The following is a 22,661-nucleotide window of genomic DNA, read 5'->3' as shown; positions in this document are numbered from 1 at the left end:
GCACGTAGAGCTCTGTGGAAAACAAATCACTGCCGACAAGTAAAAAGTCATAAATAATAACTTTCACTGCTCAAAGATACTCACATGTCTGGAAAACAAACCACTACAGCAGCATATTGAGTGCCAGGTGGCCAGCGCACGCCGTTAAGCCCGTTATTGGACGGCGCATGGATACTCACAGAAAAATGCCGCGAGAATAAAAAAAAAAGAAAAGAAATAAAGTCAGATTAAATATTCCTTCCGCAACAATTTTAAGACCTTTGAGTAATGAATTTAAGACCAATCTGAGACATTTCTAATGAATTTAAGACGTTTTCAGGCCTTACTTTTAGATACATGAATTTAAGACTTTAAGACTTTTCAAGGATCCGCGGATACCCTGACAATACATAAGAGATAATGACACTTATTGTGATGCTTTATTCCTTATGGGGAAACTTGACTCTTGTGACTGCTATTCCAATATTTCTGAATAAAGGGTGTGGCTGGAGTTGACACCCACTGTGCATATGCTCATGGTCACCAAATCTATGGAACCGTTTACCACTAATCTGTCCCACTACTTCAAAAAAGGTGTAACTTAACCCGCTTTAACGTCAGATTCACACATAGGACTTCACATCTCTCATTCTCTACTTGAAAGGCATCTAGATGGGATGGGTCCCTTTACTGAAAAAATAGTCAAAAAACACGCACATCCCAAGGTCCATTTGGAGTGGGTGCTGGATACACATAAAATTCATGAAAAAAGGAAAAAATACACCGCACACCAAGTCTCAGCTCCCATTGGCAATGATATGGCTAAAATAAAGAGGGCATACAAAATACAAAGCCGGCTTTAACTTTAAATCAAGTTCAGCTAAAAACTAGCAACATGTCAGCCATCAGCACTGTCATGTGCCGGTTAGTTTCAGCTTGTGGTCACTTTTTTTTTTTTTGTTAAATATACAGATGAAGCACATGATAACTGTAAAACAAACAGTTGCTTATAGAGTTAGTGTGCCCTGCAGTCAAACAATGCCTCTACTAAAAAATGCGGACTTAAGAAAAAAGGCACAGAAGCCATTCAATGCATTTGACTCTCAAATATCTAAATGTATACACTTTTGCTTAACATTGTTAAAGATCAGAATCCCATTTTCACACTTAATCATAATAACCAAAGGCTAGTGGCTGCTCATTTATTATGGCATTGTGCTTTCGTGAAACCTGCAGACATTTGAAGGTCTACAGCTACATCCAATGGCCCCATTGTGTATGTCATGTCTACTATGCTTGATAATAGGGCTGCAACTAACAATTATTTTCACTGACAAGATCAATCTGTCCATTTCCTCAGTTGATCTATTAATTGTTTGGTCTATAAGATTCCAGAACATGGTGGAAAATGCCGGTGTGCGTTTCCCAGAGCCCAAGAGGATGTCCTAAAATGTCTTGTTTTATCCACACCTCAAAGATATTCAGTGTACTGTCATATAGGAGTAAAAAAAAAAAACAGAAAACATTCACATTTTAGAAGCAGGAGTCCGGTATCGTGACTTATTTCCTATAAAAAAAATACTCAAACCGGTGATCAAATTAATTGGCAACTTATATAATAGTTGACAACTATTTGAAGAAGTGTTGCAGATCTCAATGAAAATAAAAGGATCAAATAAACAGTCTCAATCAGACAGCCATGAAGACAAGATTTATGACAGCTTGTTTACCACTGGTATATCTTCAGATCAGTTGTGGTAGACATTAACCTAGAAAACAAGATAAAATACCTGGCTGGTGGATCATGTAATGCACCCATCCTTGGCTCTGCTGGACCCCCAGATTCCTCCACTCTGTCTCAGACATCAAATGTGTCTTGGGTACACGCTTTGCAATGTCTTTGGGTAGCATGACATGCCTTTAGAAAACAAGGACGGATGTTATAAGAAAATCACTCCACCAAATGATGATTATGACATATCGTGATACATAACTTAAGATTCATTTTTCAAAGTTACGATGCCACCTTGCAGGAACTCTCACAGCATAACGGTGACACGCTGACACAGTTAAACTGAATGCTGGATAAACATTAGCCATACACACCTGTACTCGTATTTGTCGTCGTCATATTTATCAGAGTAGTATATCTGTTTGTGAGACATTGCGAAGACCTAGTGGAGAGGATAGTAACATTTGTCAGAAGCAGCAATGAGGAAAATTAGATGAATATTTTTGTGGACAACGTGGCAGCAAGTTTCAGTTCGCACCGCTAAGCGAGTGTGGCTAACAGTTAAGCTAACGTCGCCGAGAACAACCGTTATCTTTGACAACTTCCGTAAACACCAAACTTTGCTTCTGCTACTGTGTGGCGCACTTAATGAAGCTTCAACGTTACCTGATATAACTGCCAAAGTATCCTGATATGAAAAAGTAAATGAATCCAGTTTTTCGCGTCCAACCGTAGTAGGATGTTGGTCCCTCTTTGTTTCCCTCTCGAATGTTTGCTAGCCCGCTTTTCACCGTTCAAATAGACCTCGTCTCATCCCATTGGTCAATCCACCAGGACAACTCTCTTGCCATTGGTCTGTTCTGTCCGTCGCAGGAAATGTACGTCATTACTGCAGGGACTCGTAATTGGTCAGGAAGGAAAAAGCTAGTGCAAAACTTCCTGAAATTATACAATACTATCTAAACATGAGACGTATTTTTTTCCTGTTGTCACTGCCAATTCAAACGTGACATACTTTAATGTCATTGCATAACCAGTGACCCAGATATGTTCACTTGATCATGTGTAGCTTTCAAGTGTCTTTTTCAACTTAGACTTTCTAATGATTTACTTCCATTTTAAACAACTTCTTTTAAAAGTAGATTTTTTTTAATTTTTTTTAAAATGTCTTTATTAATCTCTGCCATAATCCTTATGTCTCTACACTGTAAATTTAATTACAAAGTCACTGTAAAAATTTTGATAAACTGTTTCTCAGGACGGAAATCTGGCTACGTGTTTGGCTAATTATAAATAAGGTGTACCTTCCAACACCACTGCTACACCTGAAAGAATGTTTAAAGGTATATTTTTGGCATAAATTGTAGGCTACAAATACTTTGTACCCTACATGTTTATCAACAGAAACAGAAATATATGGCCTCTTTGCATCTCTGCATTTTATCCTTTACAAATACAAGAGTTATTATGTGCCATATAACATCATATCAATTAAATAACTCCTACAATAAAATGTTTATTAAAGATGACAGAATCTGTAACTGTGTGAAGACATCACAAATTGGGGAATAAATAAACCACTAATGGTAGAAAGTAACTAAATGCATGCATACTCAGGTGCTTGGTAACATTTTTTTAAGGCCCCTCTACTTAACTAGATTTTATAGTTTTTCCTTTTTATGGTACTTAATACTTGTACATTTGACCAGGAAATCTTTTACTTTTTAGTCAGCTTCATTTATTTGACAGTTCCTAACTACTTTGGAGATTATTTACAGATGTCACATACAAAATATGATCAACTTTGAAAGTATGATGCAATGTTGACTGGCTGCAAAATGAAAATTCTCCTTGCATAATAATCATGGATGGATTACTGAATAGGCCGAACAGGCACAGGCTCAGGGGCCCAAAGAGTCAAGGGCTCACCTGGCCCTCACTTGCAAAATGTCATTCAAATTAACGCACACTGATCAAGAAGAGGCTCAAAATGACCTGAAAGAGACACAAGAAGACCACAAAGAGATGCACAGGAAATAAAAGGAGATGGCCAAAGTGGCAAAACAACCACAGAGACTCAAAATGAGCCCAAAGAGATGCAAAACCCCAAAAAGATGCATAACAACAACAACAACAACAACAACAACAACAACAAAGAGACACAAAACAACACAAAAGAGGCAATACAACCACAAAGTCTGTGTGTTTTGCTCCAGAGAAACCATGGGGCCTTTTGCATATCCTTGCCCAGGGGCCCTTTGTTGCATAATCCACCTATGACATGTAGTGGGTAGTTTTACACTGTAGTAAAGGATCTGGATACTTTTATCACTGCAATCTGCATATACAATAATCTGTCTGACACCACAGGCTCCAGTTTTGTTTGTGTGGGTGTTATGTTGAGATGTTGAAGTAAATTTATCTAGCACAGACAAAACAGTTAACAGACTAATTTTAGAGAAAAGGCAGTAAGATGATGAAACCGATGTCCACAGTGGAGCAACCGGAGTCGAGGGGCTGTCCACTGTGGTAAGTCCCGCAGTTCAAATATAGCTCTGCAGACGTGTCAGTGTGCGGCTGGTCCTGGTAGCCTCTCCCTTCTGTGTATATATATGAACACGCATGCATCTTGAGACCTAGGTTCACACATGAAGTTGTATTATTAAGAACTAGCGTCTATCACCTGCTACTTTCACCTGCAGACGTCAATCACGCTCGGCTGTGCGTCGTTTTCCTGACACGACACTTCTATCTGATTGGTCCAGCCTTGGTTCGGGGGCGGGAGCTCCACAGCCTCTCCTGAAATCCCATTGGACGAGAGGCGCCTTGGTTTACGTGACGCAGCTTGGAATTCCCAAAGTTCCCAAGTTCACGGGAAGAGAGGAGCGTTGTTCATACTAAAAAACAAAACGTTTGAAGAGAAAAACAGCGAGCGACTGAGGTGTAAACAAGTTGGGTAAATAAAACGTCTTCTTTGTTTTTAATTTAATGGAGTGGAGCAGGTGTTTGAAGAGCGCTCGCGAGCAGCGGGGCCTGAGTGAGAACGCGGAAGAGTGGGAGTGGGAATATTCAGCCTACCATCCTTTGTTTACCATTAGGAGTGAACCCTGAATTTGGTTGCTACAACAATTACAGCCCCTTAAATGTGTGTTTTACTCGTGCAAACCTGAAGCTTAGCGCACATAGTGCTCTCGACATGTGAGTATTAACCGCTGTTTGCTCGTGCCTGCATCAATGAGCCGCTCGTGTCTGGGGTTTGACCATTTTTGGTAATTTAACTGCCACACAGATTGACTGGATGGTTGGATATGAATGAATGGCTGGCTGGAAATAGCACTGGTGATGAATACAATGAGGAGATTCCTGTGTCTTGTGATTGAACCTTTTTTAAGCTGCGCAGCAGTACATTATGGATGCCAACACACCGTTACATAACTTGTATCAACGACAATCTGGTCTTTATCCCGTGTGTGCGGTGAATTAGGCTCCCAACGGTAACGGTGTTGCATAATTGTGCCCTCTTAGACTCTTATTTACATAATCACCATCAAAATATTGCAGAAAATGAGACGTAGTTTGTCATTTTGTGTGTATTTTTATGCTCAGATCTGTGTCTACTTATGATTTAGGTAGTTAGCCTACCTATACCAACACTAATGACCATGTTGCAGTCAGATTACTACATCGAGATAATCCTGTTAACTCCCACAAGGCATGCAGTGTATGCATCAGACATGTTCAATGAAGACACGTTGTTTCTGTCGTCGTCTGCAGAAAATCATAAAGCTGAGTCTGCACCGTGCTGTGCCACATTGAGCCTGCAGAGGGCGATGTCTGACAACAGCAACAGCACAGGCAGCAGTGGGTCCTCCACCAACAGCTGGACCCTCCTCTCCCCTGAGGTATGTCAGAGAACCAGCTCAGGAAACTGAAACTTGAAACTCTGGGTGCCTGGATATAATTTGGAGGATTGTCATTTGCCTTGCTCATGAATACAAGTTCATTTGAAGTATGGCAGGTCTGTACTTGCACCCCTGAGCTTCCCATGGTGATACAGTTGGGGCAGTTTCATTTCTATGTGCAAGTATTTGTTCATAGCTGTCTGACAGGCTATAAAGGACAAACTATTTATATTGTAATAGGCAGAAGATCCTTTCTCAGTTTATCAGGTACACCCACCTGAAACTAATTTCATACAAATAAAACTGAAGGTTATGAAGGATAAAGTGTCTGTAGTGTGTGGTGTTGCATTTTATTGCATTATACAGAGAGGTAATATTTGTTCACTCCATTTATACAAGAGCATGCTTAATATGACAACTGAGTGTCTGTCACAAAGTTAAGCAATGGAGAATCATTTATTAACATGTATAACAATCACATTTGACGATAACAAATCCTAAATGTAAGTGGAACTGTAATTTTTAGCTGCTGTTGTAAAGTCTTTCAGAAACTGTTATTCGAGAAATCCAACTCAGCATCTACTTCATTGTTAAAAGTGAAAAAAAAAATTCCCACGAATCAATTACAGTGACAGAAGATAGACAAGACATATGGGTTTGCTTTCAAGCCCAGGCTTCTGTGCATGTGCATGCATGCCTGTAACGGGTGTGCGTAAATGTCAAGGGCAAATGTTACCAATATATTCATGTAAATGCTTGTAGAAAGCTTCACCTCCCTGGGTCTTCTGACTCCACAGGAGGCAGCTGTTGAGAATGTCGGGCCAGTAGATGACGGCACTGAGAGCCTGGGGGATGTCCCGAGTCTCTCTGAGGATGTGACAGGTAAGTCAAGATCTGTGGCTACTGGCTAGGGTTGTGACATAAATTGACATTTAGGCCGAAAAAGCTACCTTTATACCAATTCTTTGGTTTCATATTTTAGTTTTAATGTTGTGTGAATGTTGTTTCAGGAGCTGCTGCGAGTGACATTCCAGTAGAAACTGTTCTGTCTGAAGAAGGCCATCAGGTTGGTACACAATAACCTATGCAATGATACATTCAAGGCATAAATTATTTAAACAGATTCAATAAAACCATGGCAAAATCCACCTTTTTTGCTCTTATGTGAAACAGATCAGATTTTTTTCAGAGTAGTGTGAACACAGTAATCAGATTTCTGTGGTCCTAAATCCGATACATGTCCGATCATTTGCTATGCAATTGCTGTGAGAATGATCGTATCGGAATACATCTGTGTTTTTCCCATACATCCATGGTTTAGACTGTACTGCACAGGCGCAGATAACTCACCATACACTTTCGGAGCAGTCCACTAAAACCACAGAAGAAGAAAACGAAAATGGACATCCTAAAGTTTTGCAGGAATTGTTCCCCTGTGAAACCCTCGTCATCGAGGCCACATCTCCTCTGACTCCTCTTCCGCACCCACTGCTCTCTCCATAAAGCTACCAACAATAGCTGAGCTAATGCTATGGCCTTTGTGTTGCTTTGTTTTTTCACTCTCATCATCAACATATGAAGAGCTGTCATCCAACCACCACAGCAAATTTTGGAGATGAAGCATGCTCTGCTATGTCATTCATGTTTTCCACTAATGCCTGTCTTGCCAACGCACATGTGTGTGACGTTATTGCTTGCATGTGAGGACAGAGATCCATTCACACGGATGTCACATATGGTCTCTGAAAAGTTGGACAGAAAGATCGGATCTGGGGATAACAATCAAAAATTGAGCATTAAGCCCTGTAATGCTAACATAGTCATCAAACTCCTTCTACAGTTAATATTATGCACCCATGTTTACAGAGCGAAATGTGTCATGGAAATTGTAGAGATACACCGCAAGTATCCTCAGTAGACTGTGAGCCACATTTGATCTTGTGTTTTCAGTAAGGTAACTGGAAAACTGCCTCAGTCTTTTGATGCCAGTGCCTACGCCCAGTATAATTTGAGAAGTTGAGACCTGTTCTCTGGAAAACGTCACTTTGGGCAGCATATGAAGTCATTGCATGAAAGAGAAGTACTGTAGACAATACAGACTGAGGGAACATGGATCCCCTAGGAAACAAAATAACACTTAATTGCAATGAAGGTCAAAAAAGATGATGTCAAAATATAACAGATAGTTTTATTTCCCTTCCTGACTTTATGTTCTTCCAGGTTTGTCAAGAGACCTCTCCAGAGTCCAGTTTGGGTCCCATCCCGTCTAGTCCAGTCCGGATGAGTCCTCTCCCACCCACCCTTCTTGATCCTCCAGACCTTGACATGGAGAGTCAGCCTCCAATCATCCATGACATTGTAACCAGCTCCCCCAGTGACAATGAGCACCTGGAAGCCACGCCCTTTGTCACCAACATTGATTTGGGGGCTCCACTCGATATTCCTGCTGCTGATCTCCTGACAGTTGAGCCAGAGGAGTCCTGCTCCGCTCCACCCCTGACTGAGATCCCTGTCTCTACAGAGCCAGTGCTTGACACGCCTGCTGATATTGGGGAGACTCCTGTCTTCACTGCTGAACCTGAGGTCACTGTCCCCACAGAGACCATTACGGCCACTGATCCTCCCTCTCATGTTGAAGCTGATATCAGCTTTGTCTCAAAGAGCACAGAGCCCCCAAGCCAAGTCGTAGAGAGCCTGGCGGCAGAAAGCCCCATTAGTGATAGTCCTGTGCCAGAGACTATTGGTTCAGTAGAGGCAGAGGAGGAGGAGGAGGAGGAGGAGGAGGAAGCAGAGGAGGCAGCTGTGGAAAAGGAGGAGACAGAGCCATCTGAGACAGTGTTCCAGGATGAGAGAGAAGAAGACGAAGGTATGAGATCAGTCTACAGGGATATTTATGATGATATATGCACGATAAGTCAGGCTGTGAAACTGAGTGATCTTTATTTTGAAGAAAATAATTAAGATGTAGTCGATGAGTATTCTCTAGTACAGTGGTCTCCAAACTGGGAACTATTGTTAGGCTATTTTTCTTTCTTGAAAAATTGTATACCTTCAAAAATACAAATGAAACTGTGAGAGACAGAAACTATTGCTCTTATCCTGCATTCACACCAAATCTGGTGTTACAGCAAAAAGGCCACTCCTTACATTCATTTGAGTGTGGGTAGGACGTCGAGGGTGCAGCGATGGGGCTGCGTGGGGACAGATTCAACTTTTGGAGAAACACAACTCAATGTTATGCTGCAGGGGCCAATCACATAACCGGCAATCAGACCACAAAGACGCCCACAGTCCACAGGAACAAGTTATACATTCTGTCTTTATTGTTGAATATTATGGGGAGTAAAAAAAATGAACAGCTAGTGTGTACTATCCTTTAAAGGAGAGTACTCACTTTGGTTGCGTGTGCAGCCATGTCTTTCTTTTGTGGCAGTAAAGACACTACAGTAATGATGAGCAAAAGGACACAGACAGACCTTTTTTAAGCCAACATAAACAAAATTACCGAAGACAAATACTCAGTTGTTGAGATGGGGAGTTTTCTCTCCACCCTCCACTCCCCCACAAATTGGCCATTTGTAAGTGACACTTCCACACAACCTTGCAGCTAATCGCTGCAACTCTAGATTTGGTGTGAATGCAGTCTAATAGATAACAATGCAATCACACTGGTTCCTCCTAAATTTATACAGACATCACTTTAACAAGACAAAAATCTTCTGTTAGCTGCCTCTAGAGACAGCCATGTTCATTATGGCAGTTTGGCCACCAGCAGCTGGGAGATTGTGCTCTGCAACAAAGTAGACAAATAAAATGAAACAAATAATCCATCACTTCTGAACACCTAATCTTCCAGCTAGCTTTCAGAAATGGAGAGCAGAGTCCATCTGCTGTGCGGTCCCCAGAGCAAAAATAAGTTGCTTGGCTCCCACTGATCCCACATTCCTCTCAATCTCTGTGCATTGGTACAGTTTTTCTCAGCTGGACTGATAGATGGCAGCAGATATTCTGTTTGGTAACTTGATTAAACATACCTCAAATCCTGCTTCACATCGTCTCAAAGATATGGTGCACACTGTTTTGAGATTTCACATTTCCAGGGCCTTGATATCAGGTAATAAAGCAGGACCTGTTTTGTTATTATTCCAGTTTATATTGTGCTTTAGTAGCGCCTATCCCCAACAAAATTACAATTGATCATACTACCATGAACCAACTGCCACACAGTGAAGCTGAGGCTTATGTGGGCCCCTAGAGGGTCTTAGGCCCCGCTGGTAACACAGCCTTGAGCAAAGTAAGTGGTTTAGGCATCTCTTTAATCAGCACCAGTCAATAGGAGCGGGAAATGAGAGTCCTCTTGCAGAAGAATTGGTTAACATGTTTCTTATCTGTGTCACACTAGCATCTGGAGAGTGATATATCAGTATGACAGGGAGGCGTACACCCTGCTGAGAAAATGAAGAAAACCCCATGCATGAAATGACTGTTGTTGTAATTTAGTAAGAAAATGTCATCCGTTTCCACCGGCAACACTGACTTTTTTGTCACCCTTTTTTTTCCACATACTGTTTACACACTGTTGTGTTTTGCAGTTTGTGTAGTTGCTTAGATTCTGGGAAAGGCTGCCAGTAGATAATTATCATTTTGGTTCTGACACTTATGTAGCCAAAGATGTCAAGATGATTTGTTGGAGCGATTCTGGGCCACATTTGAATACATGTGGTTTAAGTTTAGGCTCAGAGTCATAATCTTTCTCAAGAATACATTATAAAATGTGACGGCACTCTGCTGTGTTGTTGTTGCTTTTTCATGTTCAGGATGTTCTCCCCCTTATCATGTCTCCCTCCCATAGAACCATCCAGCAGTTTTGATTTGGGCGACACAAGCGGTTTTGATGACGGACTGAGGAGGAGGAATGTCCCCCCTTTTGAGGCACCAAGACCAAGAACATCAGATGAGGAAGATGAGGAAGAGGAAGTGGAGTTCAAGCTGGCCGAGAAGAAGGAGGAGGAAAAGCCATGGTTCTCCATGAACAAATGCATTGTGGGTTCTCTGATCCTGCTCTTCTTAGGTTCCCTCTTCCTCTCAGGTGAGTTCCTCTAACACATGACTAAACCTGCTCGCTTGCTTCTGCTTTTCACAATCCAGTACAATAAGAGGCACTACTTTGAGTCACATTTACTGTTACATCAGAGGTCTAACATTTTACAGGTGTATTGTAAATATTGTCAAAAAATGACATCATTACACACTTGCTATTTTGACAATGGCAATATTTGCAGATTAGATAAGCACATTTTTTTTCACTAGCTGTCAACAGTACATAAATGTCTGCCTTAAGATCTTGTTGACTAAGCTGCACTGTGTCAACAGGTTTCCTCTCTGACCTGAATAATGGTACGTCCAATACCAAAGATAAGACAGCAGTGTAAGCTTCTGTGCTAACTGGCTAACGCTCAATAGCTTGCCTGAGCACTTATCTGGCCTGACACTTCATGCAGTGGCAGCAGAAAATGGCAAATAATGCACACTCTGAATGAATTGTACAATAACCCTTTTTGTTACTGTTTGGAAGGACTCACTGGATGTTCAGGGCACTAAAGTTGAGGGGAAAGTTAAAGGGACAGTTCACCCCAAAATTAAATCTACATATTTTTCCTCTGAAAAACTTAACAGTCTCTTTGCATAAATCACGACCTGGTTACTCAAGATAATCCACAGACCTTGCTGTGAGCAGTTTCATGTAGGAACTTTTTTCTTTGTACCGAACTACATCTGCCAACTGTCAGGAGTGAAGGAAGAAGAATGTGTATTTTTGATTCTGGGGTGAACTATCCCTTTTAATATGGCTGGCAAATTGCTTGGTTAGGCAAATTAGGAATTTAAAACATTCTGCCTAAATAAATAGCTTCTGTGCACAGGGAGTGCCTGAGCTCGTAGAATGCGCTTAACAACAAAAGCAGCTTGTGCAGCTGTAAGGCACTTTGGCAGCTGTATGTCAATAAAAACGCCTGTTGTAAGACTTGTTTGAAAGACATGTCGCTTTCTTATTTGACAGGTGACTTTGACGGCTCTGAACTGAGTGATGGAGAACAAAGCCAGGTCTGTTCCTGTCGTTTCTTACTCCAGTCTGTGTCTGTACAGTAGTGTTAAAAGAAAACTTTAGTCTTAAAACTTAAAAGACACATGCTAAAGATAGGATTATTTAAAAAATCTGTGTTTTATTCATTTGCCAATGATTTTCACTCCAGGACTGGCTTAGCAGTGATCCACAGGATATGAAAGAGCTATTGGATAAACTGACACAGGAAAACCAGCAAATCGCTCAGCTAGAGGCTCAACTACGGGTCAGTACGCCAGTTATATTGATGCTAATGATAATGTTTCACCCGTCTGTGATGTTTTAATGCATTGCAATATACAGACAGCACGTTTTAATTAAATATTTTTGATTATTTTATAACCTAGCCTGGACTGTGGCACCTGTCTGCATTGTGAATGTTGCTATTTTTCTTATTTCTCAGTCTCAGAAAGAAGAACTTGACTTAGCGCTGAAAGCAGTAGCAGCAAGCGGTGATGAGACGGGTAAAGCAGATATGGAAAAAGAAAATGCAAAGCTGAAGGAGGAGCTGTCGTCCCTGCCTGAGCTGAAGAAAGAGCTGGAGAGTCTGAGGTCCAGAGTGACCGAGCTCAGCCAGCTCACAGGTATGATGTGGCAAACATCGGGTACCATGATATGAAAATTGATTCTGCATAGTGCTAATCTTTTGACCTTTCTGATATAGTTAACCATCAAACCAATCATAACTTTGATATCTTCACACAATCCTTCACAGCTGATCAAGAAATGCCCCCAGCTGCCTCAAGCTCAGCCCCTCCCCCCAGTGACAAAGATGGTCAGACAGACCAGAAAGCAGCTGGACCTGAGAGTAGGACGGACAAAAATGAGGGAGGCCGGCTGAAGGAAGAACTCCATAGACAGAAAGTTCTTCTGGAGGAGAGCAAGAAGAGGCTGCAAGGGATGAAAAAAGATGGAGGCGACAGGAAGCGAGTGAGGGATAATTTAGAGGCGATCCAGAAGAAGCTTTCTGAACAAGTAGAGAGGTGGGGCAAGAAGAAGCCACAGGAGTCCAAATGGAAAGGGAACAAGGGCAAAAACAGTGAGCGGGACCACTGGAAGAAAGACGAAAAGAAAGAGCGGAGGGGCGAGAAAGATTGGAAGCACAGCAAAGATGGAGGATGGAGAGACAAAGAGGAGAGAAAGGAGAAAGAGTGGAAGCCTCAGAAGCAAAACTCTCACAAAGAGGCATGGAGGAAACACCAGGACGAGTGGGAGAGGAAGAAGGACGAGCGCAAAATGGACAGAGAGGAGAGGAGGAAGGAGAAACCGTGGCACAGCCGGCCTGGTAAAAACTCCCACAGCCACCATCAGCACCAGCATCAGCACCAGCATCAGCACCAGCAGCCCCGTCAGCCTCACCAACACAAGCACAACGACTTCTGGGGAGACCAGGAGCAGAAGCTCAGACGCAATGTCCGCCCCCAGCTGGGCTGCAGATCTGTGGAGGACTGCGCCAGCAAGGAGGGCCTCTACCCAGTGGAGCTGCCCGAGTTTGAGGAACTGCTGGAGGGCTACCTGAGCAAGCTTGAAGGATCTTCACCTGAGAGCAAAGACAAGATCAGGAAGCTGACTGCAGAGTTCTTTGAGGATGGCGTGTTTATCCACGACAGGGTTCTTTTCAGTGACTTTGCGGAGGATGTGGCAGACATTCTGGAGGACATGGTAGACGTTTTAGATGACGGCGGGCAGAAGGACGACGACTCCCTGGAGGAGGAGATGGAGGAGTTTGAACGAGAAGCCCTGTGGAAGTTTGCGGCCACAGTTTAAATAGACAGAGAGGGGGAACTGAGTAAAAAACAACGCTACAACAAGTGGTGGTTTTATAGGACATTTCTTGCCTACATTCTCCTCAGAGCTGTAATTGTAGTAGCTTCTGGTACAGAGTGGTCGTGCCTCTCATAAATGTGTCCCTCTGAGTCTTTAATTATAAGCTAGACTTGTACTTGTCATTTTGGACTTAGTTGTTGTTACCTACCTCTGTCAGGTCATGCCTCCTAATGAGAAGTCCTTCAGTAATGTGTTGTGTGGATTTTCCTCTGCTATATAGTGTTTTCTCAATACATAGTGCATGTTGCAGTTTATCATATGAATTCAAACTGAAAATATTCAGATCACACGCAAAAAATGGCAGTTAAAGGAATACTTCACCCACAAAATTACCATTTGTGCATCCGTTACTTACCCGGTGTTACAATGAATTCCTGAAGAAAACTTTGTTTTTCTGGCACGCCTCTAAGGTAAACAAAGAATCCAAAAACAGCAAACAATTTAAGTCACTGGGGTCCGCATGTTACAACAGCAAAATCATATCAAAACATCTCTTTACAAACCCTCACACAATTCATGCATCATATATCCTCAGTACTTTCCAAACACATGCAGTTTCACTAAAACAGTAATATTTAAAACATGTCTGCATAAACAGTCTCACGCACAGATGAGTCGCGCGCCTTAACAACTCAGTGGAATGCATGAGCAGAGATCAAACGCACGCACTTGCCCAGGCTCGCTGCTCCTATGCAGAAGTGTCTTAAATGGTTAGGTTTTGGCTAAAATGCATGTGTTTGAGAAGCACTGAGCATACGACCGGATATATATGAGACTTGGATTATACTGCATGAGTTGTGTGAGAGTTTGTAAATAAATGTTTTAATATAGTTTTGCTGTTGTAAAATAGGATTATCAAAAATGTTTTTCATTCACCATAGAGGCAAATTCAGTGTAACAGGGAGAGTGTAATCAATTGATAAATGTATTTTATGGCTAAAGTATTCCTTTAAGGAGATGGTATTTGCAAAAATAATTCTGTTGGGCATAATTGCAATGATTAAATATATTCCTTAAAGTTCATACAGTATTATATAAGTTGTCAGTCAGTGAAATACTTCTCTGTCCTCTGACTGTGTGAAAATAACCTACTACTGCTGCGAACAGGTTAAAACAAATGCTGAGAATTTTTTTTGCAGATACCATTTGCCTCAAGTCAGGTGTAGCTGTCTAATCCCAGAGGATGAGATCCCAGTTCTTTCAGTGATAAGAATCAGATCAGGTCAGACCAGTTTTGTGTCAGCAGCTCTTCAGTAGATTTGGGCAAACACACACGGAGCACTGTTTGAGAGCCCTGAGCGTTTGGTTTCTAGATTTCAAGGACTTTTCATCCTCCGATGAAACTGTCAGTTGACGGCAGATGTGCTGAGCAACCAGGAACCGGTTTGTGAAATGTCAGTGCTGCTCCAAAAAAAGCAAAAAAAAAAAAAAAAAAAAAGCAATAGGACAAAGAGATAGCCATAGCTACATTTATGACTGCTAAAACCACTTTAGCACTTTTCTCAAACATTCACGTTTGCAGCAAAGTTTCTTCTTTCTCTTTTATGTTTTTTAGACCATTAGTTCTCTTTTTGTTATGTAGCCATGGGGACCTCCAACACATGATCTACATATACTGGGTATCCCAGAGCAGTCAAAAAAAGTTAATGTGCCGCAAACTAGATTGGGAGACAAACCAGTACATATATTATTTCCAGTTTTCTCTTATTTTGTTAGCAAGTTGATGTTAACATGCACACAAGTGATATAGTGAATGGTCAAATGAGGATGCTGCATTTTCTTTTTCAGTTTTAATTTTAAGGAGTGGGGCAAAATGTTGAAAAAGACTCAAAGCAAAGAAGTATTGCAGAACAGCTCTCCACTGTTGGCTAGTCTTTTGAGACAATGGATTTTTGTTTAAGTGTTTGACTCTAGTCTGATTCGATCATTACGTTTTCCCTCTTTAGGTGGATGTGAAGTTAAAGTCGACAGATTGTGATTGTTGGTTCTCATTTTTCAACGGTTGATAGAAGCTTTGGAGTGTTTCTTGTTTATTTATTCTGTCAGTACACTGCAACTCTTTTCCTTTTTTTTTTTTTTTTAAACGAGACTTTGTCCAAGGCCATACACATTGAATGTGGAAATGGTGACGTTTTCCGTTACTTTGGTTTTCAGAGATTTAGTTTGCCAGCTACTGCTTACGTGCCTTTATTATTCTGAATATCTTAGATTGGACGAGAGGTCTTGGATTTCATTTGCTTCGACGAAATTGAGAAGAGAAGTTTACACTGCTTACTGCTGTTTATCGGGCAGAGAATGAATGTCATAGGGTTTACACATGAAGTGTTGAACGGATTTTTTGTTCACGTTCTCTGCTGTTTGCACAGAGGAACTTTTTATTTTGAAAGTTTTTAGACCAAAGGGATCGGAAGAAAGCCTAATGTCATCAGATGAATCCTTTAATGAAACACGTTTATGAACGTTTAATCAATATTTGAGAAGTAGTTGTGTCTTTGTGGGACGGCAGTAGGGCTCTGTGCTTACTGCTAATGTAGGAACTGGCTCTGATATGCATGTTACTGATCCCTGGACAACTGTATTGAAAATGTTTGGTCATTTTTAATTTCATCATCAGTCATGTTCTCTTTTAGGAAGTCACTGTTCAGTTCAATAAATTTTTCATCATGAAATATATAAAGTTTGTCTTTATTGAAACGCTTCAGCTGATTCACAAGGAGACAGGATAAATCCCGTGCTTCAGAATGGAGCTGTTTTAGTACTGAAAAATTTACAGAGGTACCCAGACATGTGTGACTCGCAGTGTCTGACTCACACTCTGATGGGAAATGGAAGTGTTGGCATGACAGGCATCTATTATCACAGCTATGATGCCAAACTAAAATATTTACATCTAGATTAAACACTCAGGAGCAGGAGCTTACACGCTCACTGGCACGAACTCTCTTTGAGCCTTTACATGATACATGAACCAGCCAGTCAGCGGCTGACCTGATATGCAGAACGAGAATGTAAGCAACAATTGAGAACAATCAGTCACTACGAAACTGCAGCTTGTCATTCTTTGAATTCTACAAATAAGTCACCATGCAAGCATTTCTGCATGGGCTGGTATTTATCTCTCTGGGATTTCTTTTTTAGGGTGGAACATGGTTCTCAAAGAAGGTAACTGCAGCACATTATAAGCTAATAGACGATCTTGAGAAAGTTAAAATGCTAAAACAAAAAAAAAAACTTCAGCAATCCCTGATACCGTCATCCCCTTTTTCATGGGCGGATTATGAGACAGTGAGTCCCTGGGCTCAGATATGCAAAAGGCCCCACTACCTGTTCTACATAGGAGCAAGACACACAGACTTTGTGGTGGTTTCACACCTCTCTGTGGTCATTTTGTGTCTCTTTGTGGTTATTTTGTGTCTTTTTGTAGTTGTTTGTGTATTTTTTTGGTTGCTTTGTGGCAGTTCTGTGTCTCTTTTTGGTTGTCGTGCCTGTTTTTGCAGTGCCCAGTAGGCCTGTTCACTAAGCCATCCATCACCATGGTCCCTAAAATGCTTTAAAATAAAAGTTACCATTTCTTTCTTTTTTTACACACATTTACTCCTGTAATCGGAAAGACTTGCACATGAGACAGTGTGTGTGTGAGTGTGTATCGCCCTGAATGCCGCATTATTTGAGTCATGTTTTGTATAAACTAATTACTGCTTAGACATGCATGATTCAGTCGCTTGATTAGAACGGCCTGACAGAGATCCTTGCTCCGCAAACAGACTGAAGGGGTTTTGTGCTATCCTCAGTACAAATTTGGACACAGTGGCAGTTTTTTTTTTCTTCAGTTTTGTGTGTGTGTGTGTGTTTATGTAGTTGTGTATGTGTGCAGTTTTTTTTAGTGGAAATCAGGCAGAGATAAGGTCAGCCTGTTGGATGGGGGCAGAAGAGGGCAGGTTAAGTGTTTTCCGCTGATGTGTGCATCAGTGAACAGAGATGAAGCGTATATATTGGGAGAGGTAATGGTCAGAGTGGAAGGACAAGGTTCTTGCTACCAGCTGTTAAACACGCTGCGCAGCATCTAGACGCAAAAGGTGAGACCACGGCTTCTGCTTTTCTGCACAATTTGGCTAATATCTTGAGTGGAAACTGTGTGTTGAGGCTATTGTCATTTACTTTCCAGGTCTCAGCACGAAGCATCATGGAATCTGCCATCTGCACCCTTGTCACCGAGTTCAAGACGTACGCTGGGAAAGATGGATCCTCCAGCACCCTGAGCAAAGACGAATTCCACAACCTAGTGTCCTCTCAGCTGCCCAACTATGTCAAGGTAAATCTAAGACGCTCTGTGCAAAGTTATTATAGTTAACTAAAACTTAATTAAAAACCAAAACAGGGTGTACAAAAAAATTTACTGAAATAAACATAAAAACAAAACTAACTAAATTAAAATAAAATATACAGGAAATGTCTTTAGTTTTTGTCAATTTGTGGAAATTCATCAACACAACAAGCACAATGAGGCATCGGTGCAGGTGTTAATTTAGACTGGGATATCTACATGACTACAAAACACAAAGTTTTCTGTTTGTATTGTTATACCTATTCTGAACTCCTTAAATCTTGCCCCTGCCTCATATTATAATTTTAAAAAAGAACTCTGAAACTAATAAAAACTAAACTAAAACTAAACTAAAACAGGCAAAACTGCTCTGGAAACAAATTTAAACTAAACTGAATAAAAATAAAAACTAATGAAAAATACAAAACTATATAATAACTCAGCTCCTGAGCCACTTCCCTGCTGATTTCTATCTTGTTTCTATCTGACTTTGTATCCTGGGCACTGACAGCTTGATATCAAAGAGACTGTAGTTCATGATGCAACATGTCTTCAGCCTCTTGAGATGCCACTGTAGATATTCATTCATTCAGTCATATTACTGTGGGTGTATTGTTTTTAGATACAACTCCACTGCTATCTCCATCCTTAGTTTTAAGTGGAGCGTGATCCACTGGGTAGCCAAAATGAAAAAATCATCAACTTGTATATCTGCATAGGAAAATACAATGTACGTGTATATTTCATACATTATTATAATTATATACTTTTATTCCAGTACCACAGTTGTATTTGTATGCTGCATGTTATTATGAGGTATCATGCTGCAACATTTAAATCAATATACTAGGGCTGCAGCTGAAGCTAATTTTCTTTGTCAATCTACTAATTACCTTTTCCCATTACTTGATTAATGTATGGAAATGTGTATCAAGGGTAAAAAAAAATCTTTAAATTGACACTTTATGATTTCCAGCTGTCTTAAAATGACATCATTTGTCTGGGAAAGAAATTAATTTACAGTGGTATAAAATGGAGGAAAGCAAGCAAACGCCATATTTTATAGCCGATCATATGTTTAATAGTTTTAATTGAAAAATCACTTAATTGATTAAAGGGACAGTTCACTTCAAAACCAAAAATACATATATTTACTCTTACCTGTAGTGCTGTTTATCAGTACAGATTGTTTTGGTGTGAGTTGCTCAGTGTTGGAGTTACCGGCCGTAGAGATGTCTGCCTTCTCTCCAGTATAATGGAACTCAGACTGTGGTGCTCCAAGCACCAGAAAAGTGCATTTGACAAACTCAACAGCAATGTCTCTTTATAGAAATCATGACCCGGTTACTCAAGATAATCCACAGACCCTGTTGTGAGCAGTTTCATGTAGGAACTATTTTCTCTCTACCGAACTACATCCGCCATCTGTTAGCACACACTGAGTTAGCTAATGTTACAGGTCAGCCAAGGAGGACGCCATTATTGTTTACAATTTATGCTGTCACGAAACAAGCCTCACGTCCATGAGTAGATGCATGCTTCCTTCTGGAGGGTGATACGGTTGGCGAATGTAATTCAATAGAAAGAAAATAGTTCCAACATGAAACTGCTCACAACAAGGTCTGTGGATTATCTTGAGTAACTGGGTCATGATTTCTTGAAGAGATTTCTGGAGTTTTTCAAATGTACTTTTTTTTGTCATCTAGTGAAATCTAATTCCATTATATTGGAGATAAGGCAGACATCTCTACAGGCGATATCTCCAACACTATGCAGCTCATGCCAAGACTGATAAATACTGTAGCACTACAGATGAGAGGAAACATGTATTTTTGATAGTTGAACTACCCCTTTAGCCGATGATCAAATTTGTCACCAGTTAATTCAAAATTTGTAAATTTAATGTTGGATTACATATCTATGATCATAGACAGGAAATAATCATGTTTACAAATAAGTCAGACACAAAGATATATGAATTGTACACCTTTACAGCACATATTGACTGAATGCATTTTATTTTTGACTTTGTAAGTGATTGTGTTTGAGTTCCATTTCCCTATGTTGTCCACTGATATACATAACATATAATCAAACACAAACACAGTTAAAATATGCAGGATTTTATCATCAGAGAACATTGTGTGGCAGTAAATGAATTTGTGCTTCAGTTATATTTATTACTACACTCGGCCATTAGATGGCAGGACAGTCTTGCAGAGTAGACACACTTGACGTTTGCAGCTCACACTGATCAGGGTCCCCTCTCTGTGATCACCTACAGAACGCCAGCGACCCCGGGGCCATCGAGGAGCTCATGGGCTCGCTGGATGAAAACAACGATGGGGAGCTGACTTTCTCCGAGTTCTGGCAGCTGATTGGAAAACTGGCAAGCAAACAGGGGGGCTTTTAGTCAGTACAACTCGCCGTCTTCTGTCAATATGTGGTTTTGAGCAGATTGTGCAATCGGCTCAAGTGAAGCTGTCCGACTGTAAACTCAAAGGTATTCGAATTCTTTTATCACTCCACCAGTGCCACATGTGTAACTCTTTAGTTAACCATTTGTTGAACGCAGGGAACTTTGAATTAAAGGCTTCATTGTCCTGAACCCTCAGCCACCAACACTCTGTCTCCTGTCATTCATTCACCACATTATATGATGTCCAGGCACCCACATTTGAGCGGGAGTGTATTACAGCCTTGATTTAGGAGCCTGTAATCCTATATGCGTTACTGCTGCCACAAATACACCATCCGGACCATATCTTGTTCCATAGAGCGTCATAATGCCTGCACAAAGCTGCCTGTCCAAGCATAAAGCGTAGTCTTCACTGTCTGTCACTGGGGCCTCAGTGGACTGTGTAATGGGGGTATGTGGACCAAACATACCCTGTTATTTCTGGGACATTTGGAGCTTTGTCGTTTAATTGCATTGTCCTTGTTTATCTGTTAATTCTCGGTGTTATACGGTCACTTTGTGTTCATTCTGATGTCTAGACAGAGTTATGTGTGCTGGCTTGCTCCCCAGCTGTTTTATAGCCTATAGGCCTGTTTTAATCTTGTGAAAGAAAAAAGGTTCCGCTAACTGATGTTAAAAAACAGAAAACACGGATCTGTCAACAGATAAGAAAATGTGACCTTTGTATCGGAATTAAACATGCCAAGGTGCCAGTGTGGGAGGAGTGACGACGGGCAAATGAGTCAGCAGCATTAAAGCGAGGGACAAAAAGAGCAGGGTGCCCATCTAGTGTAGGATGAGTGTATGTTGTCAGTGTAGGGAAGTCTCCTTAGTGGGCAGTCAAGAGCTTTCCCAGATAACCTGAGTGTGGAGGCTTGTGTGTCGCTTATCCTCAGAGAGAAGCACCGGTAGTCAGATTTACTATGCGGAGGGGAAGAAATATTTGAAAGCCCTTTCAAGAATCTGGCAGGACTGCTTTACCTCTTGCACCACTTCTGCCACCCACGCCGGCTGTCTTGTAGTATTTTCAAGATTATTTTACTCTCAAATGTGGCAGTGGGGAAAAGCTTGACCCTCAAACACAGCCGAATGTGAGTTTTAACCAGTGGTAGAATGCATTCAAGTACATTTACCCAAGCACTGTACTTAAGTAGAAACTTGAGGTACTGATACAGTATCTACATTTTATGCAGCTTTTTGCTTCTCCACTACACCTCAGAGGGAAATATTATACCATTGAGAAAATTCTCCTACTTCTTCAGCTACGTAAACTCTTTAAAAACCCTCTTGGATCAGCAGGAAAATGCACACGAAGGGCTGTTTTTCTGACAAAATGAAATGCTAACTTTTAAAAAAAAAAAAAAAAAAAATACATTACACTACACACAATACACTACACACATGTGATGATCTTATACAATATGATGCATTGCTGTAGATTGAATTACCCAACCCAGATGTCCCTGTGACATAGGCGGCTGCCAAAAGTATCAAAAGTAAAAGTAAAAGTTGTGCAGTGTCCATGTTTTACTGTTATATATGATGTTTTTGGATTAGTATTACTGCTGCATTCATATTTACAGTGTATTCTACTGTTGTAGATGTTTAAGGTTGGGCTAATTTTAACTTCCTTATGTACTGTTGGGTCAATGCTGGCACGTTCGGTGCCCTGGGCAAACTTCCACTGGTGCTCCCTCTTTTTTTTCTGTGTCTTTTTCACATTCAAAAATAACTGAATACAAGGAAAATGGTGGAGTGGAGTATATGTGGAGAGCAATATAGTAAGAGGAAATGGAAAGGCAGTACATAATAAAACAAAAAGTAAAAGAAGAGGAAGAAGGAAAAATGAAATGTGCACATACCATATTCTTTTATTGTTTATTGGTTGTAAGCTGAGTTCTTCACCTTTGTTGATCTCTTATAACTTCTTTTTTTGTCTATAACAAATGTGATAGATATAAAATATACTAATAAGAGTGGCTGTTCACCTTTGCTTATGGTCCAGCACTGACCCAACAGTATATAAAGAACTCAAAATGAGCACATTGACAGCAATAAAATGCAACATACACATTAATGCAGCAGTGACATTAATCCAAAAACATTATATATAATAGTTACAGGGAACATTGAGTACTTCTACTTAGATACTTTCACTTAAGAGTAAGATTTAAAAAGGGCAACAGAGGGTTTAGGGATCCTCCACCAGAAAATGAATAGCATCAAACACTTAGTTTCAACAATTCTGGTGATTTTTTATGCGGCAATTTGTGGTTGTTGGGGTTGTTTTTGTTTTTCAGTTTACAGTGTAAATATTT

At 40.7% G+C, this 22,661-nt stretch overlaps 3 protein-coding genes across 5 annotated transcripts in view; 2 read left to right on the top strand and 1 right to left on the bottom strand.

Moving 5' to 3' along the window:
- Positions 1–2,512, bottom strand: part of cks1b (CDC28 protein kinase regulatory subunit 1B) — a 5,660-nt gene extending 3,148 nt beyond the window's left edge. Inside the window, exons 1-3 of the mRNA XM_050034188.1 lie at positions 2,378–2,512; positions 2,086–2,153; positions 1,770–1,897 (exon numbers count right to left, since the gene is read on the bottom strand). Of these exons, the coding sequence (XP_049890145.1) occupies positions 1,770–1,897; positions 2,086–2,144 (187 nt within the window). The 5' untranslated portion in view covers positions 2,145–2,153; positions 2,378–2,512. The remainder of the gene's footprint in view (positions 1–1,769; positions 1,898–2,085; positions 2,154–2,377) is intronic.
- A 1,838-nt stretch (positions 2,513–4,350) lies between these two features.
- On the top strand, positions 4,351–16,238 carry pbxip1a (pre-B-cell leukemia homeobox interacting protein 1a). Of its 3 annotated transcripts, none has more exons than XM_050034163.1 (10): positions 4,351–4,662; positions 5,486–5,613; positions 6,411–6,495; positions 6,624–6,679; positions 7,834–8,479; positions 10,466–10,702; positions 11,672–11,715; positions 11,865–11,960; positions 12,138–12,318; positions 12,450–16,238. In XM_050034163.1, exons 2-10 carry the CDS (start codon positions 5,542–5,544, stop codon positions 13,499–13,501), a joined length of 2,469 nt encoding a protein of 822 aa, XP_049890120.1. In that variant the 5' UTR covers positions 4,351–4,662; positions 5,486–5,541; the 3' UTR covers positions 13,502–16,238. The 3 variants fall into 3 exon arrangements, with proteins under 3 accessions (XP_049890120.1, XP_049890119.1, XP_049890121.1); XM_050034162.1 differs by having other exon boundaries at positions 4,351–4,667; XM_050034164.1 differs by lacking the exon at positions 4,351–4,662 and adding an exon at positions 4,707–4,909.
- Positions 16,239–17,479: 1,241 nt separating this feature from the next.
- s100a11 (S100 calcium binding protein A11) lies at positions 17,480–20,507 on the top strand. The gene is made up of 3 exons (XM_050034186.1): positions 17,480–17,637; positions 17,727–17,873; positions 20,170–20,507. Exons 2-3 carry the CDS (start codon positions 17,745–17,747, stop codon positions 20,296–20,298), a joined length of 258 nt encoding a protein of 85 aa, XP_049890143.1. The 5' UTR covers positions 17,480–17,637; positions 17,727–17,744; the 3' UTR covers positions 20,299–20,507.
- The last annotated feature ends 2,154 nt before the right edge of the window (positions 20,508–22,661 follow it).

The sequence above is a fragment of the Epinephelus moara genome, chromosome 22 (genome assembly GCF_006386435.1).
Source record: "Epinephelus moara isolate mb chromosome 22, YSFRI_EMoa_1.0, whole genome shotgun sequence".
NCBI classification, from domain to species: Eukaryota; Metazoa; Chordata; class Actinopteri; order Perciformes; family Serranidae; genus Epinephelus; species Epinephelus moara.
This window is presented reverse-complemented; position numbering and strand designations above follow the sequence as displayed.